This window comes from Agelaius phoeniceus, chromosome 4 (genome assembly GCF_051311805.1).
Source record: "Agelaius phoeniceus isolate bAgePho1 chromosome 4, bAgePho1.hap1, whole genome shotgun sequence".
In the NCBI taxonomy this organism is placed as follows: Eukaryota; Metazoa; Chordata; class Aves; order Passeriformes; family Icteridae; genus Agelaius; species Agelaius phoeniceus.
Genome location: NC_135268.1, coordinates 72,996,881 through 73,024,272, shown reverse-complemented (window position 1 = coordinate 73,024,272; position 27,392 = coordinate 72,996,881). Strand labels below are relative to the sequence as shown.

Below are 27,392 nucleotides of genomic sequence, written 5' to 3'. Positions count from 1 at the left end.
CATTCTCTGTCCCTGTCCCCATCCCTGTCCAGCCCAGGGTCTCCGTGGGTGGACACCGGTGACATTCCCGGTTGGAAAGGTCACAGCCACATCCCGGTGCTCATCCCCAGCCCTCAGAGCTGAGGCTGCTCTGTGACACCTCCCAGAACAGCCCGGAGCCACCCGTGTCCCCAGTGCCACCACCCCAGGGCGGCTCGGCCCCAACAGCGTCACCTCCCAGCCCTGCTCCTGATCCCCTCAGGAATTCACCTGGAATTCACCTCCTCTGGAATTCACCTCCCCTGGAATTCACCTCCCCTGGAATTCACCTCCTCTGGAATTCACCTCCTGTCCCCTCCACAGTGTCCGGCTGGAAGGCGGCAGAGCCGGAGCGCAAATGTCACCAACATTGTCCCTGCCCAGATCCCTGGGATGGGGAGTGGGGTGGAGGGAGGGAGAGAGAGATGGAGGGAGGGGTGGAGGGTGGGGAGTGGGAAAATGGAGGCATGGATGGAGCAATGGAGGGGTGAAGGGACAAAGGGATGGTGGGATGGATGAGCAAATGCTGGGATGGATGGATGCACACAGGGAAAGAAGGAAGGAAGGAAGGAAGGAAGGAAGGAAGGAAGGAAGGAAGGAAGGAAGGAAGGAAGGAAGGAAGGAAGGAAGGAAGGAAGGAAGGAAGGAAGGAAGGAAGGAAGGAAGGAAGGAAGGACAAAGGAATGATGGATGGATGGATGGATGGATGGATGGATGGATGGATGGATGGATGGATGGATGATGGATGGATGGATGGATGATGGATGGATGATGGATGGATGGATGGATGGATGGATGGATGGATGATGGATGGATGGATGATGGATGGATGGATGGATGGATGATGGATGGATGGATGGATGGATGGATGATGGATGGATGGATGATGGATGGATGGATGGATGATGGATGGATGGATGGATGGATGGATGATGGATGGATGATGGATGGATGGATGGATGGATGGATGGATGGATGATGGATGGATGGATGGATGATGGATGATGGATGATGGATGGATGATGGATGGATGGATGGATGGATGGATGGATGGATGGATGGATGGATGGATGATGGATGATGGATGATGGATGGATGATGGATGGATGGTTGGATGGATGATGGATGGATGATGGATGGATGGATGGATGGATGATGGATGGATGGATGGATGATGGATGATGGATGGATGGATGGATGGATGGATGGATGGATGGATGATGGATGGATGATGGATGATGGATGGATGGATGGATGATGGATGGATGGTTGGATGGATGATGGATGGATGATGGATGGATGGATGGATGGATGATGGATGGATGGATGATGGATGGATGGATGGATGGATGGATGGATGGTTGGATGGTTGGATGGATGATGGATGGATGGATGGATGGATGGATGGATGATGGATGGATGATGGATGGATGGATGGATGGATGGATGGATGATGGATGGATGGATGATGGATGATGGATGGATGGATGATGGATGATGGATGGATGGATGGATGGATGGATGGATGATGGATGGATGGATGGATGGATGGATGGATGGATGATGGATGGATGATGGATGGATGATGGATGATGGATGGATGGATGGATGGATGATGGATGGATGATGGATGGATGGATGATGGATGGATGGATGGATGGATGGATGGATGGATGATGGATGATGGATGGATGGATGGATGGATGATGGATGGATGGATGGATGATGGATGATGGATGGATGGATGATGGATGGATGATGGATGGATGGATGGATGGATGGATGGATGGATGGATGGACGGACAATCAGACAAATGGACGGACTCTGGGAATGGGACAGACAGCACTTACAGCACAGCTGGGATCTCCAGGAACACAGTGGGATTTCAGAGCCGCAAGAAGGCAGCCGGACACAGGGAAGGACACACGGACGGACACACGGACAGGCTCTGCTTCCCTGCATCCTGGCTCTCCCGGCTGATCCTTTCTCCCGGTACCGGTGGCATGGGTGTGACCCCATGTGGTCTATTTGGGATGGGGATGGGTGTGGGATCACCCATTTGGGATGGGAACGGGCACAGGATTGTCCATTTGGGATGGGATCACCCGCTGGGATGGGCGCCCCAAATCCAATCCCAACGGCAGCCGCCCACCCCCCCCACCACCGCCCCATTCCCGATCCTCCGCTCACCATCCTCCTCCTCCTCCGGGCGGGATGTCCCTGAGATGTCCCCGAGATGTCCCTGGGATGTCCCTGGTGCCGCTCCGACCCCGGCTCAGCAGCCGGGGATGGATCCAGAGCCCGGAATTCCACCCAGCCCCCCGAAATCAGCGCTTCCCCCGCAGCGGGGCCGCTCCTGCCTGGGCCTTCTTCCCTCCTCTCCCAGCCGGATGCTCCGGGGTGGAGCTCGGGATAACGGAGTGGCCCCAGCCAGGTTTTGGGGGGCTCAGCCCGGGTCCCCTCATGCCGATGTCCCCTCTCTGTCCCGCTGCCCTCGCTGTCCCTCCATCGGGAACCCACGGGAGCGGCGGGGATGGAGCCTCCCCGCCCTTCCCGGGCTCTGCTGGCACCGGGCTGTCCCTGGAGCGTTCCCGGTTCCCGCGCCCCATTCCCGGGCTGGGTCCCACCGCCTGTTTGCCCCGAGCCCCCCAAACCTCCGTGCCTTACCCCGCGCCGCCCGTCCCGCCGGTGCCACCCGATCCCAGGTGGGAGAAGCCACCTCCTCCAGGCTGGGGACACGCTCAGGGCACCGCGGGGACGCTCCTGTCCTCGTCCCCGAGCGGGTGGCGCGATGCGGTCGGGGCACTCGCGGCACGGCCCCGCCGTCCCCCTGGCGCCGAGGATGGCAGCGGGGACAGCGCTGTCCCCTCGTGGGACTCACCGGCAGCTCCCAGCTCCGCTCCAACTTTGCCACAAGTTGAGACAAAGGCGGCAGGGGCCGTCCCCTGTCGCCTGTCGCCGCTGTCCCCAGACAGGCTAGTGCCACCAGGGCTAATGAGGGCACAGGGCGGTGGGCTCGGGGGCTGCACACGCGCGCTCCCCGCCTTAACCCTTCCCCTGCCGCCGCCTCCCCCGCCCGGGGGGAGCCGGGCTCGCTCCTCCCGCGGAGCCCGGGACCCCCAGCCTGGAAAACGGGGACAATCCCGAGGGTCCGCCTGGAAAACGGGGACAATCCCGAGGGTCCGCCTGGAAAACGGGGACAATCCCGAGGGTCCGCATGCCTGGGGCGGACACAGCCCCCAGGAGGAGGCGACACACGGAAAGGAGACTCCGCCACACCGTGCTGAAGGGCGGGGGGGACACGACACGATCTCAGTCCCGGGATGGCCGTGTCCCCACCTCGGCTGTGTCCCCATCCCAGCTGTGTCCCCATCCCGGCTGTGTCTCCACCTCGGCTGTGTCCTCATCCCAGCTGTGGCCCAGCTGCCCCACTGTGTCCCCGTCCCAGCATCCCAGGACCACAGAACCCCTGACAGTGGCAACGTGGCCGTGCGAGGTGTGGGATGTGGGCTTTGGGATGTGGGCTTTGGGATTTGGGATGGCCTGGATGGTGCTGCCAGGTGGGAAAGGGTTCCTGACCATGCTGGGCCACCTGTGCCCTCCTCTGGTTTCTGGGCCATTGTCCCCAGCTGGTTGCAGTTGTCCCTGCTCCTCCTCCTGCCTGTCCATCCATCATCCATCCATCCATCATCCATCCATCATCCATCCATCCATCATCCATCCATCCATCCATCCATCATCCATCATCCATCCATCCATCCATCCATCCATCCATCCATCCATCCATCCATCCATCCATCATCCATCCATCCATCATCCATCATCCATCCATCATCCATCCATCATCCATCCATCCATCCATCCATCCATCCATCCATCCATCCATCCATCATCCATCCATCCATCATCCATCCATCATCCATCCATCCATCATCCATCCATCCATCCATCCATCCATCCATCCATCATCCATCCATCATCCATCATCCATCCATCATCCATCCATCATCCATCCATCCATCCATCCATCCATCCATCATCCATCCATCATCCATCCATCCATCCATCCATCATCCATCCATCATCCATCCATCATCCATCATCCATCCATCATCCATCCATCCATCCATCCATCATCCATCATCCATCCATCCATCCATCCATCCATCCATCCATCCATCATCCATCCATCCATCCATCATTCATCCATCATCCATCCATCATCCATCCATCATCCATCATCCATCCATCCATCCATCCATCCATCCATCCATCCATCATCCATCCATCCATCCATCCATCCATCATCCATCCATCATCCATCCATCCATCCATCCATCATCCATCCATCATCCATCCATCCATCATCCATCCCTCTCTTTTTCCCTTCACGTTTTCCATCTCCCCCCTCCCCTCTCTCCCTCCCTGTCCCTGGGGTGGGTACAGCCAGCTCACGTGGCTGTCACTGCTGCCATCATTGTCACCTCTGCCACCGCTGTCACCGCTGCCATCACTGTCACCTCTGTCCCCTGCTGAGCCCGCGGGGCCCTGCAGGGCCTCAGCTGTGACCCCGCTGCCCCGGGGAGGGGGGACCGGGGGAGGGGGGACCAGGGGAGGGGGGACCGGCAGCGGCTGCGGAGGGACCCTCAGGGGAGGGGACACCGGGGACACCGGGAACAGAGGGGACAGAGGGGACACCAGGGACAGAGGGGACAGGGGGGAACCCCATTAGCTTTGGGGGATTCCAGGAAGGAGAGGCGGAGTGCGAGGGGGCTCTGTGCCAGGAGGGAACGGGGGGATTTGGGGGATTTCTCACGGGTGCATTTTTGGGGGATTTGGGGGATTTTGTCACTTGTGGGTTTTGGGGGGATTTGGGCATTTCTCACAGTCGGGGTACAGAGGGGATTTGGGGGATTTCTTACGGGTGGGTTTTGGGGGGATTTGGGGGATTTCTCACGTGTGGGTTTTGGGGGGATTTGGGGGATTTGCGCCATTCCGCGGCCCCACACGCGCGGGGCCGTGTCCTGAGCGTGTCCGTGGGGCAGCAGCGCCCCGTGCGCGGGGCCGTGTCGCGGGTGGGGTCCCGGTGCCATCGCGCGGTCCCCGCAGGGGACGGAAGGGGACAGGGAGGGGCCACAGGGACCCGGAGCGGGCGGGGGGCGGAGCCAAACCGGGAGGCGTGGCCATGGACTAGATGACGATACTCTTTGCCCATATATGGAGATGGGCGGACTATGGGCGGGGCCATGAGAATGGGCGTGTATATGAGCGTTGCCAATATCCATAAATGGTCATGGGCGTGTCAGTGGGCGCGGCCCCGCCCCGGGGCGTGTCCGGGAGCGGGGCGCGTGTCCGGGAGCGGGGGGCGGGGCCAGTGGCGGCCGCGATGGCGTCGCTGTTCGGCGGCGTGGAGGGGTGAGGGGCGCGGCGCGGCCGGGGGGGCTCCAGGGGCTCCTCCGCACCCCCAAACCCATCGCCCCGCCCCGGGCACCCCCAAACCGGGGGAACGGGGACCGATGGAGGGGGGCTCCGGGGGCTCCTCCGCACCCCCAAACCCAGTGCCCCGCCCGGGCACCCCCAAAGCAGGGGGAACGGGGACCGATGGACGGGGGCTCCGGGGGCTCCTCCGCACCCCCAAACCCAGTGCCCCGCCCGGGCACCCCCAAACCGGGGGGAGGCAGCCATGGAGGGGGGCTCGGATGGACCCCCCAGGAGCGGCTCCTGCCCCGGGTGGGGGTCAGCACCCCCCATTTCAGGGCCCCCCGAGTGACCCCTTGGGGAGGGGGCTGAGCGGGGTCCCCCCGCTCGGTGGGACAGGGGACAGGGGCCAGGGGGCGGTGCTGGCAGTGTCCCCCCCTCTCTCCGCAGCGGGGGCACCCACTCCAGGGTGGTGCTGGTGTCCGGGGATGGCCAAATCCTGGCCGAGACCGAGGGACCCTGCACCAACCACTGGGTGAGCTGGGGGACAGCCCTGTCCCCAGGCTGGGCTGGGACACGGGGACAGGGGACAGGACAGGGGGAGGGGGTGTGGGACACGGAGCGGGGTGTGGGACGCAGAGATATGGGATATGGAGCTGGGTATGGGACATGGAGCTGGGTTTGGGACATGGAGTGGGGTGTGGGACATGGGGACAGGGAGTTTGGGACATGGAGATATGGGATATGGAGCTGGGTTTGGGATATGGAGCTGGGTTTGGGACACAGAGCAGGATGTGGGACATGGAGCTGGATTTGGGACACAGAGCAGGGTTTGGGACGTGGAGCTGGGTGTGGGACATGGAGATATGGGATTTGGAGATGGCTTTGGGACGTGGTGCTGGGTTTGGGACACGGAGTGGGGTGTGGAACACAGAGCTGGCTTTGGGACATGGAGTGGGCTGTGGGATGTGGAGATGTGGGATATGGAGATGAGTTTGGGACAGGGAGCAGAGTTTGGGACACAGGCCTGGGTTTGGGACATGGAAATGGGTTTGGGACACGGAATGGGGTGTGGGACATGGAGATGTGGGGTGTGGAGCAGGGTGTGGGACACGGAGTGTTGCTGTTTCTGGTTGTCCCCAAACTCACGGACACCTGGGTGGGACGCAGCCACTGCAGATGGTGACACGGTGTCCCATTCCCAAAAACCCTCATGGGATGGCCCCTGGGTGGCCTCAGGGTGTTCCCATACCCAAAAACCCATGCGGGACCCTTGGGTGGCCTCAGGGTGTCCAAAAACCCGTGTGAGACCCCCAGGGTGGCCTCAAGGTGTCCAAAACGCCACGTGGGACCCCCGGTGTGGCACCTTGGTGGCCTCAGGGTGTCCCCTGGCCGTGTCACAGCTCATCGGCTCCGACAAGTGCCTGGAGAGGATCGAGCGCATGGTCACCGAGGCCAAGAGCAAGGCGGGCGCTGACCCCCAGGTGCCCCTGCGCTCCCTGGTGAGCCCCCCGCGCTGTCCCCAAGCCCCGTGCCACCCCCCGGTGCCACCACAGGGGTGACGGTGGCCCTGGGTGCGGCAGGGGCTGTCCCTGAGCGGAGGGGACCAGCAGGACGCCATCAGGAAGCTGACGGAGGAGCTGCAGCGCCGCTTCCCCCACCTGAGCCAGAGCTACTTCATCACCACCGACGCCGTGGGGGCCATGGCCACGGCCACCGACCACGGTGCGGCTGGGCCCTGTCCCCCTTGTCCCTGTCCCTGTTTGTCCCTGCCCCCGTTGTCCCTGGTGGCTGGGATGGCATTGGTGACATCGGGCACCGTGCCACCCCCATGGGTGTCACCCCGCAGGTGGCATCGTGCTCATCTCGGGCACGGGCTCCAACTGCAAACTCATCAACCCCGACGGCTCCGAGACCGGCTGTGGAGGCTGGGGACACATGATGGGGGACGAAGGCTCTGGTGAGCCCGGGGGGCACCGGGGAGGGGAGACCCCATTGCTGACCCCATTACTGACCCCATTAGTGACCCCATTATTGACCCCATTAGTGACCCCATTAGTGACCATCATCCATCCATCCATCCATCATCCATCCATCATCCATCCATCCATCCATCCATCCATCCATCCATCATCCATCCATCATCCATCCATCCATCCATCATCCATCCATCCATCCATCCATCCATCCATCCATCCATCCATCCATCCATCCATCCATCATCCATCCATCCATCCATCCATCCATCCATCATCCATCCATCCATCCATCCATCATCCATCCATCATCCATCCATCATCCATCCATCCATCATCCATCCATCCATCCATCCATCCATCCATCCATCCATCCATCCATCCATCCATCCATCATCCATCCATCCATCATCCATCCATCATCCATCATCCATCCATCCATCCATCCATCCATCCATCCATCCATCATCCATCCATCATCCATCCATCCATACATCCATCCATCCATCCATCCATCCATCATCCATCCATCCATCATCCATCCATCCATCCATCCATCCATCATCCATCATCCATCCATCATCCATCCATCCATCCATCCATCCATCCATCCATCCATCCATCCATCCATCATCCATCCATCATCCATCCATCCATCCATCATCCATCCATCATCCATCCATCATCCATCCATCATCCATCCATCCATCCATCGATCCCTGACCCCGTTCCCATTATTCCCAGCGTACTGGATCGCTCACCAGGCTGTCAAGATTGTGTTTGACTGCATGGACAACCTGGAGGTGCCGCCCCACGACGTCGCCTACGTCAGGCAGGCCATGTTCGACTACTTCCAGGTGCTGCCGGGGCTTTTGGGGTGTTTGGGATGGGTTTTGGGGTTCTTGGGGGGTTTGGGATGGATTTTGGGGTGTTGGGGAGGTTGGGATGGGTTTTGAGAGTCTAGTAGGGCTTTGGGATGGGTGTTGGGGTTCTGGGGAGGTTTGGGATGGGTTTTCAGGGATCTGGGATGGGTATCAGGGTGTTGGGGAAGTTTTGGGATGGGTATCAGGGTCTTTCTTAAGGGGCTTTGGGATGGGTGTAGGGGTCCGGGGGTGTTGTGGGATGGGTATCGGAGGTCTTGAGGGGTTTGGGATGGGTTTTGGGGTCCTGGAGGGGCTTTGGGCTGAGTATTGGGAGTTTTGGGGGGTTGGGATGGGTCTCGGGGCCCTGGAAGGGCTCTGGGATGGGTGCCAAGCTCCTGGAGGCAGGGCTGGGGTGAGTATTGGGGTCCTGGAAGGGTTTTGGGGTGGGTGTTGGGGTCCAGGGGTGGCCCTGAGCCGTGTTCCGGGGTCCTGGCTGGCCTGGGGTTGCTCCCAGCTGTACCCAGGGACATTGGGGTGCCCAGGAGGGGTCCCCAGCCCTCACCCGGGGCCCCCCTGGCCCCGACCCCGCAGATCTCGGACAGGATGGGGCTCCTGACCCACCTCTACCGCACCTTCGAGAAGTCCAAATTTGCGGGATTTTGCCAGAAACTGGCGGAGGGTAGGGAAACCCCTGCCCAGGGAATGACCCCATTGTCCCTGTCACCTGCATGTCCCTGTCCCTGTTTGTCCCCATCCCCCTTGTCCCTACCTCCCTTGTCCCTATCCCATTTGTCCCTGTCCTCCTTCCCATCCCTGTCCCCTTTGTCCCCATCCCCCTTTTCCCTGTCGCCCCCTTGTCCCTGTCCCCTTATCCCTGCCCCCTTACCCTTGTCCCCTTTTGCCTGTCCCCTTGTCCCTGCCCCCTTGGCCCTGCCCACTTGTCCCTGTCCCCTTATCCCTGTCCTCCTTGTCCCTGTCCCCCTTGTCCCTATCTCCTTATCCCTGTCCCCTTTTGCCTGTCCCCTTATCCCTGTCCTCCTTATCCCTGTCCCCTTATCCCTGCCCCCTTATCCCTGTCCCCTTGTCCCCTTGTCCCTCCCACTGCCACTCCCTGCTCTCTGCCCCGGGCGCACCTTGACCCCAGCACCCTCTGCCCTCCTCGGGGTGGGGACACCCAGGTGCCAAGCCCGGGGAGGGAAGGGGGCACAGGGGAGTGTCCCATGTCCCTGTGGGTGCCACCCCTGGGGTAGGGCACAGAGGAGTGTCCCATGTCCCCACGGGTGCCACCCCTGGGGTAGGGGGCACAGGGGAGTGTCCCATGTCCCCACGGGTGCCACCCCTGGGGTAGGGGGCACAGAGGAGTGTCCCATGTCCCTGTGAGTGCCACCCCTGGGGTAGGGGGCACAGAGGAGTGTCCCATGTCCCTGTGAGTGCCACCCCTGGGGAAGGGGGCACAGGGGAGTGTCCCATGTCCCTGTGAGTGGCACCCCTGGGGTAGGGCACAGAGGAGTGTCCCATGTCCCCATGGGTGCCACCCCTGGGGTAGGGGGCACAGAGGAGTGTCCCATGTCCCTGTGAGTGCCACCCCTGGGGAAGGGCACAGAGGAGTGTCCCATGTCCCCATGAGTGCCACCCCTGGGGAAGGGGGCACAGGGGAGTGTCCCATGTCCCCGCGGGTGCCACCCGCAGGTGCCCAGCTCGGTGACCCGCTGTGCTGCCACATCTTCACCAAGGCGGGCGCGGTGCTGGCGCGCCACGTGGTGGCCGTGCTGCCCAAGATCCACCAGGTGAGGCCGCACCCGGCGGTGCCATCGGTGCCACCGCGCCCGACCGGGTGTCCCCACCCCCCCGGCGGTGCCACCGTCCCTGTCTGAGCGCGGCCACCCCGCAGAGCCTGTTCGGGGGCGAGCTGGGGCTGCCCATCGTCTGCGTGGGCTCCGTGTGGAACAGCTGGGAGCGCCTGCGGGCGGGTGAGCGCAGCGGGGCCTCCGGGGGCTGGGTTCTTTTGGGGTTGGGTTTGGGGTTGGGTTTGGGGTTGGGTTTGGGGTTTGCTTTTTGGGTTGGCTTTTGGGGTTGGCTTTTGGGGTCGGCTTTTGGGGTTGACTTTTGGGGTTTGCTTTTTGGGTTGGCTTTTGGAGTTGGATTTTGGGTTTGGCTTTTGGGGTTGACTTTTGGGGTTTGCTTTCGGGGTTGGCTTTCGGGGTCGGCTTTTGGGGTAGGCTTTTGGGGTTGGATTTTGGGGTTGGATTTTGGGGTTCACTTTTGGGGTTGCTTTTGGGGTCGGCTTTTGGGGTCGGCTTTTGGGCTTGGCTTTTGGGGCTGGCTTTTGGGGTCGGCTTTTGGGGCTGGCTTTTGGGGTCGGCTTTTGGGGTTCACTTTTGGGGTTGGCTTTGGGGTTGGTTTTGGGGGTCGGCTTTTGGGGTCGGCTTTTGGGGTTTGCTTTTGGGGTTGGTTTTGGGGTCGGCTTTTGGGGTCGGCTTTTGGGGTTCACTTTTGGGGTTGGCTTTTGGGGTTGGGTTTGGGGTTTGCTTTTTGGGTTGGTTTTTGGGGTCGGCTTTTGGGGTTGGCTTTTGGGGTTGGATTTTGGGGTTGGCTTTTGGGGTTGGATTTTGGGGTTCACTTTTGGGGTTGGGTTTGGGGTTGGCTTTTGGGGTCGGATTTTGGGGTTCACTTTTGGGGCTGGCTTTTGGGGTTGGCTTTTGGGGTTGGCTTTTGGGGTCGGCTTTTGGGGTTGGGTTTGGGGTTGTGTTTGGGGTTGGTTTGGGGTTGTGTTTGGGGTGGGGCGTGAGCGCGTGCCGGTGTCCGCAGGGTTCATCCCGGTGCTGGAGCAGGCGCGGTTGGCGGCTCAGGGCCATTTCTCCAGGTTCAGCCTGCTGAGGCTGCGGCGCTCCTCGGCGCTGGGGGGGGCGCGGCTCGGGGCCCGGAACGTGGGGGCGGCGCTGCCGCTGGATCGCGCCGGGAACGTGGACGTGTTCTACACACACGAGTTCTGAGAGCCGCACCCCAAACACGGGGACAGGGACCCAAAACTGCCCCCAGAGTGCCCCAAAAATGGAACAGAGCCCCAAAACTGCCCCCAGAGTGCCCCAAAAATGGAACAGAGCCCCAAAACTGCCCACAGAGCAACCCAAACACGGGACAGAGCCCCAAAACTGCCCCCAGAGCACCCCAAAACTGCACCCAGAGCCAACCCAAACATGAGGGCAATGCCCCAAAACTGCCCCCAGAGTGCCCCAAAACACGGGAACAGAGCCCCAAAACTGCCCCCAGAGTGCTCCAAAAATGGAACAGAGCCCCAAAACTGCCCTAGAGTGCCCCAAAAATGGAACAGTGCCCCAAAACTGCCCCCAGAGCAACCCAAACACGGGACAGCGCCACAGAACTGCCCTAGAGTGCCCCAAAAACCAAACAGCGCCCCAAAACTGCCCCCAGAGTGCCCCAAAAATGGAACAGAGCCCCAAAACTGCCCCCAGAGTGCCCCAAAACCAAACAGCGCCACGAAACTGCCCCCAGAGCGCCCCAAACATAGGACAGTGCCCCAAAACTGCACCCAGAGCCAACCCAAACATGAGGGCAATGCCCCAAAACTGCCCCCAGAGTGCCCCAAAAATGGAACAGTGCCCCAAAACTGCCCCTGGAGCGCCACAAAAATAGAATAGTGCCCCAAAACTGCCCCCAGAGCTACCCAAAAATGGAACAGAGCCCCAAAACTGCCCCTGGAGCGCCCTAAAACCGAACAGTGCCCCAAAACTGCCCCCAGAGCCACCCCAAACATGGGACAGCGCCCCAAAACTGCCCCCAGAGCAACCCAAACACGGGGACAGTGCCCCAAAACTGCCCCCAGAGTGCCCCAAAATCGAACAGCACCCCAAAACTGCCCCCAGAGTGCCCCAAACACAGGACAGCACATCAAAACTGCCCCCAGAGCCACCCCAAACATGGGAACAGTGCCCCAAAACTGCCCCTGGAGCGCCCCCCAGATGAAGGGGGAGCGGGCGCGGGAGGGGCGGGGCTGGGGGGTGTGTGGGGTCTGTGGGGTGTTTGGGGTTTGTGGAGTGCGTGGGGTGTGTGAGGGTGTTTGGGGTCTGTGGGGTCTGTGGGGTGTGTGGGGTGTGTGGTTCAGCAATAAAACGGTTGCACTGGCCCAGGGGAATGGGAATGGGAAAGGGAGAGTGGGAATGGGACCAGGAGTGAGGGGATGGAGCAGGATGGGAATGGGGCAGGATGGGGATGGGACTGAGAGGATAGGGAGTGGGAACGAGAGCATGGAATGGGGCAGGATGAGGATGGGAATGTGGGAATGGGGCAGGATGGGACCAGGAGTGAGGGGATGGGACAGGATGGAGACAGGAGTGTGGGGATGGGAGTGTGGGAATGGGGCAGGGTGGGAATGGGATCATGGAATGGGATCATGGAATGGGATCATGGAATGGGATCATGGAATGGGGCAGGATGAGGATGAGCGTGTGGGGATGGGATGGAGATGGGAGAATGGGAATGGGGCAGGATGGGAATGGCACGGGGCAGGGGATTGGGAATGGGACTGGGAACAGGAATGAGATTGTGAATGGAAATGAGAATGGGTTTGGGAACAGGATTGGGATTGGGAATGGGAACGGGATTGGGAACAGGATTGGGAATGGGATTGGGATTGGGAATGAGATTGTGAATGGAAATGAGAATGGGATTGGGAACAGGATTGGGAATGGGAATAGGAACAGGATTGAGAATGGGATTGGGAATGGGATTGAGAATGGGATTGGGGTGCTGAGCCTGCCAGCACAGGCAGGGAGGGCTCTGCATCCAAGGAAAAGCAGGAAGGAGGAAATCCCAAAGATTGGGATCAGGGATGACATCCCCAGCCTGGGAATGGACGTGGAGCTGCTGGAGCAGCTTTTGGGGGAAATCCCCTTAAAAAGGGGAAACAAAAAAAGGGAGAAAATCCCTGTAGGGAATGAAAAGTGCCCAGAAAGGCCAAAGTGCTGGAAAATCCTCCAGGAGCTTCTCCAGGAGGGGAATTCCCAAGCAGAGCCAGCACAGGCTCCAAACTGGGAATGGCTGGGATCACTGGGAGGGTGGGGCGGCCGAACGGAGACCCCACAGTTTTCCAAGGAAAACTCCGGCCCCGCTCCCTTCCAAAAAAAGTTTATTTGGGATAACACCTCTGGTCTGAAATGTACAGCACTGGGGGTGGGGACAAGGAGGGAACTGGGGGAGAAATCCAAGGAAAACCGGGAAAAAGAGGAGGGGGAAGCGTGGGATCCATCCCAGCCAAAGCCGTCCCCAAACGGGGCTTGTGGGGCGGGGTTTCCATGGGGCCGCTGCTTCCAGAGGGGCTGGAACAGCGGGAAGCGCCGGGAATTCCATGAGCTCAGCCCTGTTCACGCTCCGGCGGCCCCGGTCCCGCTGATCCATGGGCATTTTCAGGGATGGATCCCGCTGATCCATGGGCATTTTCAGGGATGGATCCCGCTGATCCATGGGCATTTTCAGGGATGAGCAGCGGGAACGGGGCCGGTGCCCCAGCCCAGCAGATCCCACTTTCCCTGGAAAAGGGGTTTGGAGCCTTTGGGATGCTCCTGGTTTGGGATTTCCAACCCCAAGTAGGTCCCGTTTTCCAGGCACAGGGGTTTCTGACCTTGGGAGGCTCCTGATTTCCCTGGACAGGGATTCCCAATCCCAAAAAATTCCTGATTTCCTTGTAGAGGGATTCCCAATCCCAGAGAGCTCCCACTTTCTCCAGGCAGGCATTCCCAATCCCAAAAAGTTCCTGATTTTTCTGGGCAGGGATTTCTGGCCCCGATCAGGAGCTCCTGATTTCCTTGGACAGGGATTCCTGACCCCAAGGAGCTCCTATTCTTCCTCTGTAGGGATTTGCAATCCCAAAACATTCCCCATTTTTCTCCATAGGGATTCCCAATCCCAAAAGGTTCCTGATTTCCCTGTATAGGGATTCCCAATCCCAAGGAACTCCTGATATCCCTGGACAGGGATTCCCAATCCCAAAACATTCCTGGTTTCCCTGGGCAGGGTTTCTGACCTTGGGAAGCTCCTGCTCTCCTTGGACAGGGATTCCCAATCCCAAAAAGTTCCTGATTTCTCTGGATGAGGATTCCCGACCCCAAGGAGCTCCTGCTTTTCCTCTGTAGGGATTCCCAATCCCAAAACACTCCTGATTTCCTTGGATAGGGATTCCCAATCCCAAGGACCTCCTGATATCCTTGGACAGGGATTTCCAATCCCAAAAAGTTCCTGATTTCCTTGGATGAGGATTCCCAATCCCAAAAAGTTCCTAATTTCCTTGGATAGGGATTCCTGACCCCAAGGAGCTCCCAATTTCCCTGGATAGGGATTTCCAATCCCAAAGAGCTCCCATTTTTCCTGGATAGGGATTCCCAATCCCAAAAAGTTCCTGATTTCCCTGTATAGGGATTTCCAATCCCCAAAAGTCGTTGATTTCCTTGGACAGGGATTCCCAATCCCAAAACATTCCTGGTTTCCCTGGGCAGGGTTTCTGACCTTTGGAAGCTCCTGCTCTCCTTGGACAGGGATCCCCAATCCCAAAAAGTTCCTGATTTCCTCAGACAGAGATTCCCAATCCCAAAAAGTTCCTGATTTCCTCAGATAGGGATTCCCAAATTCAAGGATCTCCTGCTTTCCTTGGATTTCTGAGCCTCTCAGAACCTTGGGAGTGGCTGGGATTTTGGGAGCTGCAGCTCCCATGGATTGGGAAGGAAATTCCCAGGATCAAATCCCGATGGAGACACGGATCCCACCCCAGGATCCTTGGAAAAGGGATCAGCACCAGGATATTCCCAAATATCCCTCATCCCAACCCTCTCTTTTTCCCAGGAATTCAGTTTTCCTTGGATTTTTCACCCGTGAGGAATCGGGGCTGTAGTGTTGGATGAGCTGAGGAATTCCTTAAGGGGAAGAGGAGTTTGGGAAATCCAGGTTTCCCTAAAAACCTCTGGGATTGGCAGGATCCCCCTGCTCAGCTTCCACATGGAGGAATTCGGGATTGCACCTTGGAACCCTTCACTTCCAGCAGGGAAAATCCCAGCCCGGAAAAACCAGGGAAAATCCGCTCCAGAAAAACCAGGGAAAATCCCATTCCGGAAAAATCCAGTGCAGCTCCCAACCCTAAAAATCCTCTGGAAGCAGGAAAAGCTGATTTTCCCATTACAGATTTCCCATTATTTTCCCATTATTGATAGTCCATGATTTTCCATGATTTTTCCCAAGATTTTCCATTATTTTTCCATTATTTTCCCCAAGATTTTCCATGATTTTCCCATTATTGATTTCCCATGCTTTTCTCATGATTTTCCCATTATTTTTCCATGATTTTTCCCGTGATTTTTCCATGATTTTTCCCAAGATTTTCCCATTATTTTCCTGTGATTTTCCCAATATTTTGCTGTGATTTTTCCATTATTTCCCCAAGATTTTCCCAGGATTTTCCCAGGATTTTCCTGTAATTTTCCCATGATTTTTCCCAAGATTTTCCCATTATTTTCCTGTGATTTTTTCCGTGATTTTTCCTGTGATTTTTCCATTGTTTCCCCAAGATTTTCCCAGGATTTTCCTGTGATTTTCCTGTGATTTTCCCAGGATTTTTCCCAAGATTTTCCCATTATTTTCCTGTGATTTTCCCAGGATTTTCCTGTGATTTTCCCAGGATTTTTCCCAAGATTTTCCCATTATTTTCCTGTGATTTTCCCAAGATTTTGCTGTGATTTTTCCATTATTTCCCCAAGATTTTCCCAGGATTTTCCTGTGATTTTCCCATGATTTTTCCCAAGATTTTCCCAAGATTTTGCTGTGATTCTTCCATTATTTCCCCAAGATTTTCCCAGGATTTTCCTGTGATTTTCCCATGATTTTTCCCAAGATTTTCCCAGGATTTTGCTGTGATTCTTCCATTATTTTCCCAAGATTTTTCCCAGGATTTTCCTGTGATTTTCCCAGGATTTTCCTGTGATTTTTCCATGATTTTTCCCAAGATTTTCCCAGGATTTTCCTGTGATCTTCCCACGATTTTCCTGTGATTTTTCCGTGATTTTTCCCATTATTTTCCTGTGATTTTCCCAAGATTTTGCTGTGATTCTTCCATTATTTTCCCAAGATTTTCCCAGGATTTTCCTGTGATTTTCCCAGGATTTTCCCATGATTTTTCCCAAGACTTTCCCATTATTTTCCTGTAATTTTCCCATGACTTTTCCCAAGATTTTCCCAGGATTTCCCTGTGATTTTCCCAGGATTTTCCCAGGATTTTCCCATGATTTTTTCCCAAGATTTTCCCATTATTTTCCTGTGATTTTCCCAGGATTTTCCCATGATTTTTTCCCAAGATTTTCCCAGGATTTTCCTGTGATCTTCCCACGATTTTCCTGTGATTTTTCCGTGATTTTTCCCATTATTTTCCTGTGATTTTCCCATGATTTTTCCCAAGATTTTCCCGCTGGCGGGGTCGCCGCAAATCCCAGGAAGCCAAAAACTGCCAAGAAAAAGTGAGGAAAAGCCAGGAAAAAAAAAACAAAAAAAAGGAAAAAAAAATCAGGGAAACCCAGAAGTTGGAGCTGGAGCAGATCCCGGTGCCGGAGCCGCTCCGGGCTCTTCCCATGTCCCAGCTTTTCCCTGGAGCAGGGATTCAGTCTCTGGCCAGGCCATTCCCGAATTTCCGAGGTCAGTACTTCACGCCGGGAATGAATTCCTTGGCATCTGGATTCAAGTTGCTTTTGCTCTGGGAAAAAAAGATGGGAATGGGATTGGTCAGTGTTGGGAATTCCAGGGATTCCTGGGATGGGTTGAGGGTTCCCCGGGTCTGGGGTCTCGGGCTGGGTTTGGGAAATCTGGGGTTTCTGTGGGATCACGTGGAGAGGAAATTCATGGAATTGTGGAATGGCTTGGGTGGGAAGGGATCCTCAAATCCCATCCTCAAATCCCATCCCTAAATCCCATCCTCAAATCCCATCCCAATCCAAATATTCCAGGTGGATCCAGTGTGGCCTTGGACACTTCCAGGGATCCAGGGGCAATTCCAGGAATGGGACAAATAATGATGGGAGAATTCCAGGGATTGGAGAATTCCAAGGATGGGACAATTTTAAGGATGGGACAATTCCTGTGACAAAATTCCAGGGATTGGATAATTCCAGGGACAGAATCCCAGGGATAGGAGAATTCCAGGCATTGGACAATTGCATGGATGGGGACAATTTTAAGGATTGGACAATTCCAGGGACAGAATTCCAGGGATGGGAAAATTCCAAGACTGGGACAATTCCAGAGATGGGTCAGTTCCCGGGATGGGACAATTCCAGGGATAGGAGCATTCCAGGGACAGAATTCCAGGGGTGGAATTCCAGGCATGGGACAATTCCTGGGATGGGACAATTCCTGGGATGGGAGAATTCCAAGGATGGGCTGATCCCAGGGATGGGACAATTCCAGGGATGGGACAATTCCAGGGAGAGAATTCCAAGGCTGGAATTCTAAGGACAGGACAATTCCAGGGACAGGATTCCAACGATGGGACAATGCCAGGGAATGTGCCAATCCCAGGGGTAGAATTCCAGGGATGGGAGAATTCCAAGGGTGGGACAATTCCTGGGATGGGACAGTTCCAGGGACAGGAGAATTCCAGGCATTGGACAATTCCATGGATGGGACAATTTTAAGGATTGGACAATTCCAGAGATGGGACAATTCCTAGGATGGGAGAATTCCAAGGAGAGAACTCCAAGGACGGGACAGACAATTCCAGGGATGGGAGAATTCCAGGGATAGGATTCCAAGGGTGAAATTCTAAGGACAGGACAATTCCAGGGATAGGATTCCAAGGATTGGGCAAGTCCAAGGATGGGACAATCCCAAGGATGGGACAATTCCAGGGAATGGGACAATCCCAGGGGTAGAATTCCATGGATGAGACAATTTTAAGGATGGGACAATTCCAAGGAGAGAACTCCAAGGACAGGACAGACAATTCCAGGGATGGGAGAATACCAGGGATAGGATTCCAAGGATGGAATTCCAGGGACGGGACAATTCCAGGGACGGGACAATTCCAGGGGTGGAATTCCAGGCATGGGACAATTCCAAGGATGGGACAATTTTAAGAATGGGACAATTCCAGGAAGAGACCTCCAAGGTTGGGACAGACAATTCCAGGGATGGGAGAATACCAGGGATAGGATTCCAAGGACAGGACAATTCCAGGGATAGGATTCCAAGGATTGGGCAATTCCAAGGATGGGACAATTCCAGGGACAGGATTCCAGGGATGGGACAGTTCCAGGGATGGGACAATCCCAAGGATGGGACAACTCCCGGGGATGGGAGAATACCAGGGATAGAATTCCAAGGGTGGAATTCCAAGGACAGGACAATTCCAGGGACAGGATTCCAAGGATGGGACAGTCCCAGGGATGGGACAATTCCAGGGATGGGAGAATTCCAGGGATAGGATTCCAAGGATTGGGCAATTCCAAGGATGGGACAGTTCCAGGGACGGGACAATTCCAGGGACAGGATTCCCGGGAATGCTGTGCCAATCCCGGGAATGCGGTGCCGATCCCGGGAATGCGGTGCCGATCCCGGGAATGTGCTGATCCCGGGAATGTTGTGCCAATTCTGGGAATGCGGTGCCGATCCCAGGAATGCTGCACCGATCCCAGGAATGCGGCACCGATCACAGGGAATGCTGCACCAATCCCGGGAATGCTGCGGTGCCGATCCCGGGAATGTGCTGATCCCGGGAATGTGCCAATCCCAGGGAATGCTGTGGTGCCAATCCCGGGAATGCTGCACCGATCCTGGGAATGCTGCGGCACCAATCCCGGGAATGCTGCAGCACCGATCCCGGGAATGCGGCACCGATCCTGGGAATGTCCCGATCCCAGGGAATGCTGCGCCGATCCCGGGAATGTGCCAATCCCGGGAATGCTGCACCAATCCCGGGAATGCTGCACCAATCCCGGGAATGCGGCACCGATCCTGGGAATGTGCCAATCCCGGGAATGCTGCGCCGATCCCGGGAATGCGGCACCGATCCCGGGAATGCTGCGGCACCAATCCCGGGAATGCTGCTGCGGCGCCGCCGCTCCCGGGCAGGCGCTCACCAGGATGTCCTCGGCCGCGTGCCCGTCGCCCACGGAGAGGCCGTGGAGCTGCTGCTGGAGCTGCGCCATTCCCTGCGGGAGATCCCGCGCCGGGATGAACCAATCCTGCTCCTCCTCCTCCAGCATCTCCTGGAAGCAGCGATCCAGGAATTCCTGCTCCTGCAGCTCCTCCTCCACCTGCAAGGAGAACATTCCAAGGGACGGGAATGCCGGCATCTCCCGCGGGAAGAGCCGGCAGCTCCGAGGAGCTCACGGAACTCTCGAGGTCGGAAAAGCCCTCGGAGGGACCCTTCCCGTGCCCGGGTGCCGCATCCGCCCAATCCCGCCGGGAATACGGGGCCATTCCAGCTCCTTTCCAACAGGAACATTCCCAATTTTTCCCAGCTTTCCCTCTCATCCCATCACCGTTCCCAAATCCCAATTCCCACCTGCCTCCCGCTGTCAGGGATTTGTGGGGCTCCAGAAGATCCCTGAGCCTCCTTTGTTCCAGGAATTTCTTTTTTATCCAAGAATTCCTTTTTTTTCCAGGAATTCCCTTTTTTCCAAGAATTCCCTTTTTTCCAGGAATTCCCTTTTTTCCAGGAATGGTGGATGTGATCCCAGAGCTTCCCCAGCCTGGAATTCCTGGAGCTGCCCAGGCAGGGAGGTGGAAGCAGAGGATGGGGTTGGGAATCGCAGCCGTTCCCGTTTTCCTGGGTTTTTGGTTTTTTTGGGTTTTGTTTTTTTCCTGGATTTAGGAGACTCCAAGAGGAGCCAATCCTGAAAATTTTGATCCATGGAATGCCGGGGAAAGGCTGAGTTTTCCACGTTCCACCTGGGAAAAATCCGGGGAATTCTCAGAGTTCCTAAAGGGGCTGCAGGGCTGGGGACAAGGGACGGAGGGACAGGACACAGGGAATGGCTCCCGTTGGAAAAGTGGGATTTGGCTGGGATTTGGGAAGGAATTCCTGCAGAGAAATCGGGATCTAAAACCCAAATATCCCAGGAATGTCAGCTCATCCTGGCAGGAGGATGAATATCCCAGGATTCTGCACGTCCAGGTGAACATTCCCTGTTTGCCAGCCTGGATGCTCCCCTCAGCTCCAGATCCATGGGAAAGGAATTTCTGGATCCTTGGAGAAAAAAAATTCTGGATCTATGGGAAAAGAGTTTCAGGATCCAGGGGAAAGGAATTTCTGGATCCATGGAGAAAAAACTTTCTGGATCCATGGGAAAGGAATGTCTGGATCCATTGGAAAGGAATTTCTGGATCCATGGGGGAAAAAATTTCTGGATCCATGGGAAAGGAATTTCAGGATCCATGGGAAAGGAATTTCCAGATCCATGGAGGAAAAAAAAATCTGGATCCATGGGATTTTCTGGATGCATGGAAAAGGAATGTCCAGATCCATTGAGAAAAAAATTTCTGGATCCATGGGAAAGGAATGTCTGGATCCATGGGATTTTCTGGATGCATGGAAAAGGAATGTCCAGATCCATTGAGGAAAAAATTTTCGGATCCATGGGAATCTCTGGATCCTTGGGAAAGGAATTTCCAGAGATCCAATGAAAAGCATTTCTGGATCCATGGGAATTTCCAGATCTATGGGAAAGGAATGTCTGGATCCATGGGAAAGAGCTGGAAAAGCACCTGGAGAGCTCCATCCCATTGGATGGATGTCCCAAATCCCAGCTGGAAAATCCAGGGGAGCCACGTGGCTTTGGGAAATTCAGGAAGAGGGAAAACCTCTGGAGGAAAATCCAAAGTCATGGGATTGGAATGTGGGTCAGAAACAGGGAATGTTGGCCGGGGATAAACCAGGGATGCTGCTGGAATTTTCCTGTGGAGAAAAGGGGGCGGGAATTCCCTTTTCCCGGCCTTCCTGGACACCCTGGGGGTGGGAATTGGAGCCTGGGAATGTTTTAGGGAAGGGAGGGAAGGAAAAGCTCCTTCCTCTCTCCCAAGGTGTCTCCAGCTCCTGGAATGGCTCCAGGGAATGTCCTGGGATTGGGATGAGGATCCAAAGCTCTTCCAGGTCGTTATTCCCGAATTTTGGAGCTGTTTGGGTCCCAGCACAACATCCCAGGAGCTCTGGCCGCTCTGGAGATTCCCTGAAATCCAGGATTTCAGCCCAGACTGGGATCTGGAGCCAAACTCCAGGGGCTGATCCTGAGGAAAGGGAAGGAAAATCCCAAAGTCTGGGGAGAAGGGAATGGTGATGGCACCACCCCCTCGGGAATTTTCCTTCCTGCTTTTTCCTGGCTTTTCCAGGCAGATCCAACGCTTGCCCTGAGCCGCCTTTTCCCATCAAAGCAAAACATTCCCAGATCGTTTTCCCTATGGATACACACGGGAGGTGGGAACCGGCCCAGGCTGGAATCCACCCTGAATCCCGAGAATTCCTGGATGTGGGAATCTCTGGGAATCACCCCCAAGGCTGAAATCCGCCCCCCGTTCCCAAATCCCGAGAATTCCTGGATGTGGGAATCACCCCCAGGCTGAACCCAAAATCCCGAGGATTCCTGAATGTGGAATTCTCTGGGAATTCCTGGATGTGGGAATTCTCTGGGAATCACTCCCAGGCTGGAATCCACCCTGAATCCCAAGAATTCCTGGATGTGGGAATCTCTGGGATTCAGGCTGTTCCCAAATGCCGGGAATTCCTCGGTGTGGAATTCTCTGGGAATCGCCCCCAGGCTGAAATCTGCCCTGAATCCTGAGAATTCCCAAAATTTGGGAATCTCTGGGAATTCCCCCCCCCAGGCTGAACCCAAATCCTGAGAATTCCCAAATGTGGGAGTCTCTGGGAGTCACCCCCAGGCTGAACCCAAATCCCAAGAATTCATGGATTGGGAATTCTCTGGGAATTACCCCCATGCTGAAATCTGCCCCATTCCCAAATCCCAAGAATTCCTGGATGTGGGAATGTCTGGGAATTACCCCCAGGCTGAAATCCCCCTTGGAGAATTCCTGGATTTGGGAATCTCTGGGAATCACCTCCAGGCTGAAATCTGCCCTGATTCCTGAATTCCAAGAATTCCCAAACGTGGGAATTTCTGGGACTCACCCCAGACTGAAACCCGCCCTGAATCCCAAATCCCGAGAATTCCTGGATGTGGAATTCTCTGGGAATTCCTGGATGTGGAATTCTCTGGGAATCACCCCCAGGCTGTTCCCAAATCCCAGGAATTCCGGGAATCTCCGGGAATCACCCCAGGCTGAACCCAAAATCCCGAGGATTCCTGAATGTGGAATTCTCTGGGAATTCCTGGATTTGGAAATTCTCTGGGAATCACTCCCAGGCTGGAATCCACCCTGAATCCCGAGAATTCCTGGATGTGGGAATCTCTGGGACTCACCCCCAGGCTGAACCTGAATCCCAAGAATTCATGGATATGGAATTCTCTGGGAATCAATTCCAGGCTGAAATCCAAATCCTGAGAATTCCCAAATGTGGGAGCCTCTGGGAGTCACCCCCAGGCTGAAATCCAGCCTGTTCCCAAATCCCAAGAATTCCTGGATATGGGAATGTCTGGGAATTACCCCCAGGCTGAAATCTGCCCTGATTCCTGAATCCCAAGAATTCCCAAATGTGGGAATTTCTGGGACTCACCCCAGACTGAAACCCACCCTGAATCCCAAATCCTGAGAATTCCTGGATGTGGAATTCTCTGGGAATCACCCCCAGGCTAAACTGAAATCCCAGCAATTCCCAGCTGTGGGACTCACTCCCAGGCTGTTCCCAAATCCCAGCAATTCCAGGAATCTCTGGGACTCACTCCCGGGCTGTTCCCAAATCCCAGCAATTCTGGGAATCTCTGGGACTCACCCCAGGCTGTTCCCAAATCCCAGGAATTCCGGGAATCCCACCTGCCGGTTGAAGTCCTCCTCGTTCTCCATCCACATGTACTCAGCGAAGGGATTGTTCTCCTTCTCCTCGTGCCCATTCCCAGCCGGATCCTCCTTGCCTTTGGGGTTGGGCGCGGTGCTGCCGGCGAGCTCGGAGCCATTCATCCTCAGGGACTCTGGGATCGGGAATTCGGGAATGAGGGAGCGGCTGGGGGGCCCAAAGGCCAGCCCTGATCCCACGGGATTCCATCCTGGCAGCCATTCCCTGGATCCTGCCCCTGCCTCCAGGGATTTTCAATATTCCCTGGAATTTTCCCTTCTCCAGGGGAGCATTCCCAGCTCTGCCAGAGCAGAAGAGCTCCGGAATCCTGGAATGGGTTGGGTTGGAAAAGACCTCAAATCCCATCCCATTCCCACCCCATCCATGGGCAGGGACACCTCCCACTGTCCCAGGTGGATCCAGCCTGGCCTTGGATTAATTAATTCCAGGGATCCAGGGGCAGCCCCAGCAAATCTGGGAATTCCAGCCCAGGCAGGAATTCCTTGCCAAGATCCCAGCCCAATCTCCCCTTTCCCAGTGGGAGCCATTCCCTGGCTCCTGTCCCTGCAGGCCTTGTCCCCAGCCCCTCTCCAGCTCTCCTGGAGCCCCTGCAGGCCCTCTGAGCATTCCCTGGAATTTTCCCTTCTCCAGGAGAACATTCCCAGCTCTCCCAGCCTGGCTTGCAGCATCCCTGTGGCACAGGAAGGGTTAACCAGCAGAATTCCTTCCCAAAATCCATCCCTGGGGAAAATCGAGCAGGAGCAGCGATTCCAGCCGGGAATTCCACAGGGAATTCACCCCTGGCTCTGCTCCCCGGCCCCCATTCCCTCTGGAAAAGCAGGAAGGGAAGCCCAGCTTGGATTTGGGATCTGGGATCCCTTTTCCCACCTGAACCATTCCACAATTCCAGGGTTCCATCCACGGTTCTGCCACCTCTCCCAAAATCCAAAATCCCACCGGAACAGGCGGGACCGGGATAGGGAACAGCTCCTGGGATTGCTGGAATTCTCCTGGCACTCCAGAGCTGGAATTCTCCAAAACTGGAATTCTCCCAGGACTCCAAAGCTGGAATTCTCCCAGGATTTCAAAACTGGAATTCTCCCAGGATTCCAGAGCTGGAATTCTCCCAGGATTCCAAAATTAGAATTCTCCCAGGATTTCACAGCTGGAATTCTCCCAGGACTCCAAAGCTGGAATTCTTCCAGGATTTCAAAACTGGAATTCTCCCAGGATTCTGGAGCTGGAATTCTCCCAGGATGCTGGAACTGGAATTTTGGGGTTCCACAGCTGGAATTTTCCCAGGATTTCACAGCTGGAATTCTCCCAGGATTCCAGAGCTGGAATTCTCCTGGGATTCTGGAGCTGGAATTCTCCCAAGACTCCACAGCTGGAATTCTTCCAGGGGTTTCAGAATTGGAATTCTTCCAGGATTTCAAAACTGGAATTCTCCCAGGATGCTGCAACTGGAATTTTGGGATTCCGGGATTTCAAACTTTCCAGAATTGCCCTGATATTCCACAGCTGGAATTCTCCCAGGACTCCAAAGCTGGAATTCTCCCAGGATGCTGGAGCTGGAATTTTGGGATTCCACAGCTGGAATCTCTGGGATTGTCCCACCCCAGCGGGAATGGCTGAGCTGGGATGAGCCCTGGGAGTCTTCATCGTTCCCAAAATTTCCTGGGAAGGGACAATCCCACTTCCCTCCTTTCCTGCAGTGACAGGAGCCCTGGGATTGGGTTGGAAATCTGGGAGGATTCCCAAAGGGTTAAATCTCCATGGAACTGGAAAAGGAGCCAGGCTGGGAAAATTGGGAACGTTCACCTGGAGAAGGGAAAAATCCAGGGAATTCTCTGAGTGCCTAAAGGGGCTCCAAGAGAGCTGGAGAGGGAAAAAGGGAGGAAAAACAGGAAAAAATTGAGGAAAAAGGGGAGGAAAAATGGGGGGAAAAGGGGAAAAAATTGAGAAAAATGGGAGAAAAAAAAATGGAAAAAAGAGGGGGAAATGGAGAAAGGAATGTTTGGGTTTTAAGGATCAGGGATTATGAAAAAGGGGACAAGGGATGGAGGGACAGGAGCCAGGGAATGGCTCCCACTGGGAAAGGGGAGATGGGGCTGGGATCTTGGCAAGGAATTCCTGCCTGGGCTGGAATTCCCAGAGAATTCCTGGAAGCCAAGGATCCATCTGGGATGATGGAAAATGTCCCTGGATGGGATTTAAGGCTTTTACCAAGCCCAAACTATTTCAGGATTCCACGAAAACCCCAAATTCCCCAAACGTGGATGTTTCCAGGATAACCCTCCAAATCCCAGAGCTTTTATCCAGAGTTTTTATCCCAAACACCCCAAGGAGTGTTTGGGAAAACCTTTCCCAAATCCTGGATTTGGGATGCTGGACACACAGCCTGGTGTCCCCATCCGGCCCTGCAGGCTGGGCTGGCATGGAAAAAATCCCAAATATCCCAAAAATCCCATGGGAACGAGGCAGAAATATCCCAAAAATCCCGGCTGGAGGGGGAATTGGGGGACACAGACCTGCCCCAAATGTGAGTGTGCCACGGCCCGGGGGATCCACGGGGAATTGGGGTGTGCCCGACCCTATGGAATGGGAATGGGAATGGGAACGGGATTGGGAATGGGAATGGGAACGGGAATGGGATTGGGAATGGGAATGGGGATGGGATTGGGATTGGGATTGGGATGGGAATTGGATTGGGAATGGAAAAGGGAACAGGAATGGGACTGGGATTGGGAACAGGAATGGGATGGGAATGGGGATGAGATTGGGAACGAGGATGGGATTGGGAATTGGAACAGGGATGGGATTGGGATGGAAAAGAGAACAGGAATGGGATTGGGATGGGAATGGGAATGGAAAAGGGAATGGGAACAGGATTGGGATGGGAATGGGAACTGAGATGGGATTGAGAATGAGAATGGGATTGGGAAGGGGATTGGGACTAGGATTGGGATGGGAATGGGATTGGGATAGGAATGGGAACGGGAACAGGATTGGGAACAGGATAGGAATGGGATGGGAATGGGAATGGGATTGGGATTGGGAATGAAACAGGAGTGGGAACGGGGCGCAGGAGCCGATCCCGGCCCACAGCGAGCGCACTCCGGGGCTCTTTCGGGACGCCGCGATGCCGCTCCCGGGGGCGCCGCGCCAGGAGCCCGAGCGGGGCCCGGCAGCGCCCCCGGAGCCCCCCGGAGCCCGCGGGACAGCGGGGCCTGCTCGGGCCCGGAGCCCCCCTGGCCCCGCCGGTCCCGCGTTCCCCGAGCGCCCCCGGGCCGCGCTGCGCCGCTGCCCCCGCCGGGCCCGGGCCGGGTCCCCGGGGCCGCCCCCGCGTCCCCCCCGTGTCCCCCCCGGTACCTCGGGCCCGGCCGGTGCCGCTCCGCGCCCTCCGCCGCCGCCACGCCCCGCCCCTCCCGCCGCCGCCACGCCCCCGTCCCCCATTGGCCAGCCCCGCCGCGTGGCCACGCCCTCCAGCGTTCTGGTTGGGCGGCACGGATATAAACCGCGTTGCTATTGCGCCGCTGAGCTGTCAATCAGGCGGTTAACCCCACCCACGGAGCGGCGCTCCGGATTGGCTGCCGCCGGCGGCTCTGATTGGCTGAGCGCACGCGTCGCCCACGTGGGGCAGACGGGCTGCGCGCGGGGGGCGGGGCCGAGCGCGATGTAAATAACACCGAACGCCCCGCCCCCGCGGCTGGAGAATGATTGACAGGCGCTTCGCCCAATGGGGACGGGCGTCACAAATCTACCCCGCCGCCAGGGCGCGTTGGTAGATGCACGCTGATTGGCTGGAACATGTAAACACAGGGAGGGGGCGGGGCGGTCACGTGGCCTGCGCGTGGCTTTGAGGAAGGGGGGGGGGGGCCCAATTTTGGGGAAGGGGGGGGAGGGGACAGGAGGGGACACCGAGCTGTGACCCCCCCCCCCCCCCCCCAGTGTTGGGGACACCGGGATGGGGGGACCGGGCCTGAACCCCAAAATGGGGGAGCACGTGGGGGGAGCCGGCCCCGGGTCTGCTCCCACATCGGGGACACCCGGGGGGTCCGGCCCTGCACCCCCAAATTGGGGTCAGGAACGGGGGGGTTCACCCAGCCCTGCACCCCCAA

At 56.5% G+C, this 27,392-nt stretch overlaps 2 protein-coding genes across 4 annotated transcripts; one reads left to right on the top strand and one right to left on the bottom strand.

Moving 5' to 3' along the window:
- Positions 1–5,319: 5,319 nt before the first annotated feature.
- Positions 5,320–11,269, top strand: NAGK (N-acetylglucosamine kinase). 3 transcript variants are annotated; one of them, XM_054653973.2, is made up of 10 exons: positions 5,327–5,434; positions 5,888–5,972; positions 6,841–6,939; positions 7,021–7,162; positions 7,287–7,397; positions 8,158–8,270; positions 8,868–8,955; positions 9,966–10,063; positions 10,168–10,246; positions 11,085–11,269. In XM_054653973.2, the coding sequence occupies exons 1-10, from the start codon at positions 5,406–5,408 to the stop codon at positions 11,267–11,269; spliced, it is 1,029 nt and encodes a 342-aa protein (XP_054509948.2). In that variant the 5' UTR covers positions 5,327–5,405. The 3 variants fall into 3 exon arrangements, with proteins under 3 accessions (XP_077034022.1, XP_054509948.2, XP_077034023.1); XM_077177908.1 differs by lacking the exon at positions 8,868–8,955 and having other exon boundaries at positions 11,085–11,224; XM_077177907.1 differs by lacking the exons at positions 9,966–10,063; positions 10,168–10,246; positions 11,085–11,269 and having other exon boundaries at positions 5,320–5,434; positions 8,868–9,774.
- A 2,988-nt stretch (positions 11,270–14,257) lies between these two features.
- Positions 14,258–26,712, bottom strand: PAIP2B (poly(A) binding protein interacting protein 2B). The gene is made up of 4 exons (XM_054653970.2): positions 26,644–26,712; positions 23,253–23,407; positions 19,403–19,579; positions 14,258–17,022 (listed from the first exon to the last, which is right to left on the bottom strand). Exons 2-4 carry the CDS (start codon positions 23,394–23,396, stop codon positions 16,966–16,968), a joined length of 378 nt encoding a protein of 125 aa, XP_054509945.1. The 5' UTR covers positions 23,397–23,407; positions 26,644–26,712; the 3' UTR covers positions 14,258–16,965.
- Positions 26,713–27,392: the final 680 nt, after the last annotated feature.

Coding starts and splice junctions, on each gene's coding strand:
- NAGK (XM_077177907.1), top strand. CDS start 5,406: ATGGCGTCGCTGTTCGGCGGCGTGGAGGG. Junction 7,163..7,286: donor GGCCACGGCCACCGACCACG/GTGCGGCTGGGC, acceptor GTCACCCCGCAG/GTGGCATCGTGCTCATCTCG. Junction 7,398..8,157: donor GATGGGGGACGAAGGCTCTG/GTGAGCCCGGGG, acceptor CATTATTCCCAG/CGTACTGGATCGCTCACCAG.
- PAIP2B (XM_054653970.2), bottom strand. CDS start 23,396: ATGAATGGCTCCGAGCTCGCCGGCAGCACCGCGCCCAACCCCAAAGGC. Junction 19,580..23,252: donor AGGAGGACTTCAACCGGCAG/GTGGGATTCCCG, acceptor TTCTCCTTGCAG/GTGGAGGAGGAGCTGCAGGA. Junction 17,023..19,402: donor ACGCGGCCGAGGACATCCTG/GTGAGCGCCTGC, acceptor TTTTTTTCCCAG/AGCAAAAGCAACTTGAATCC.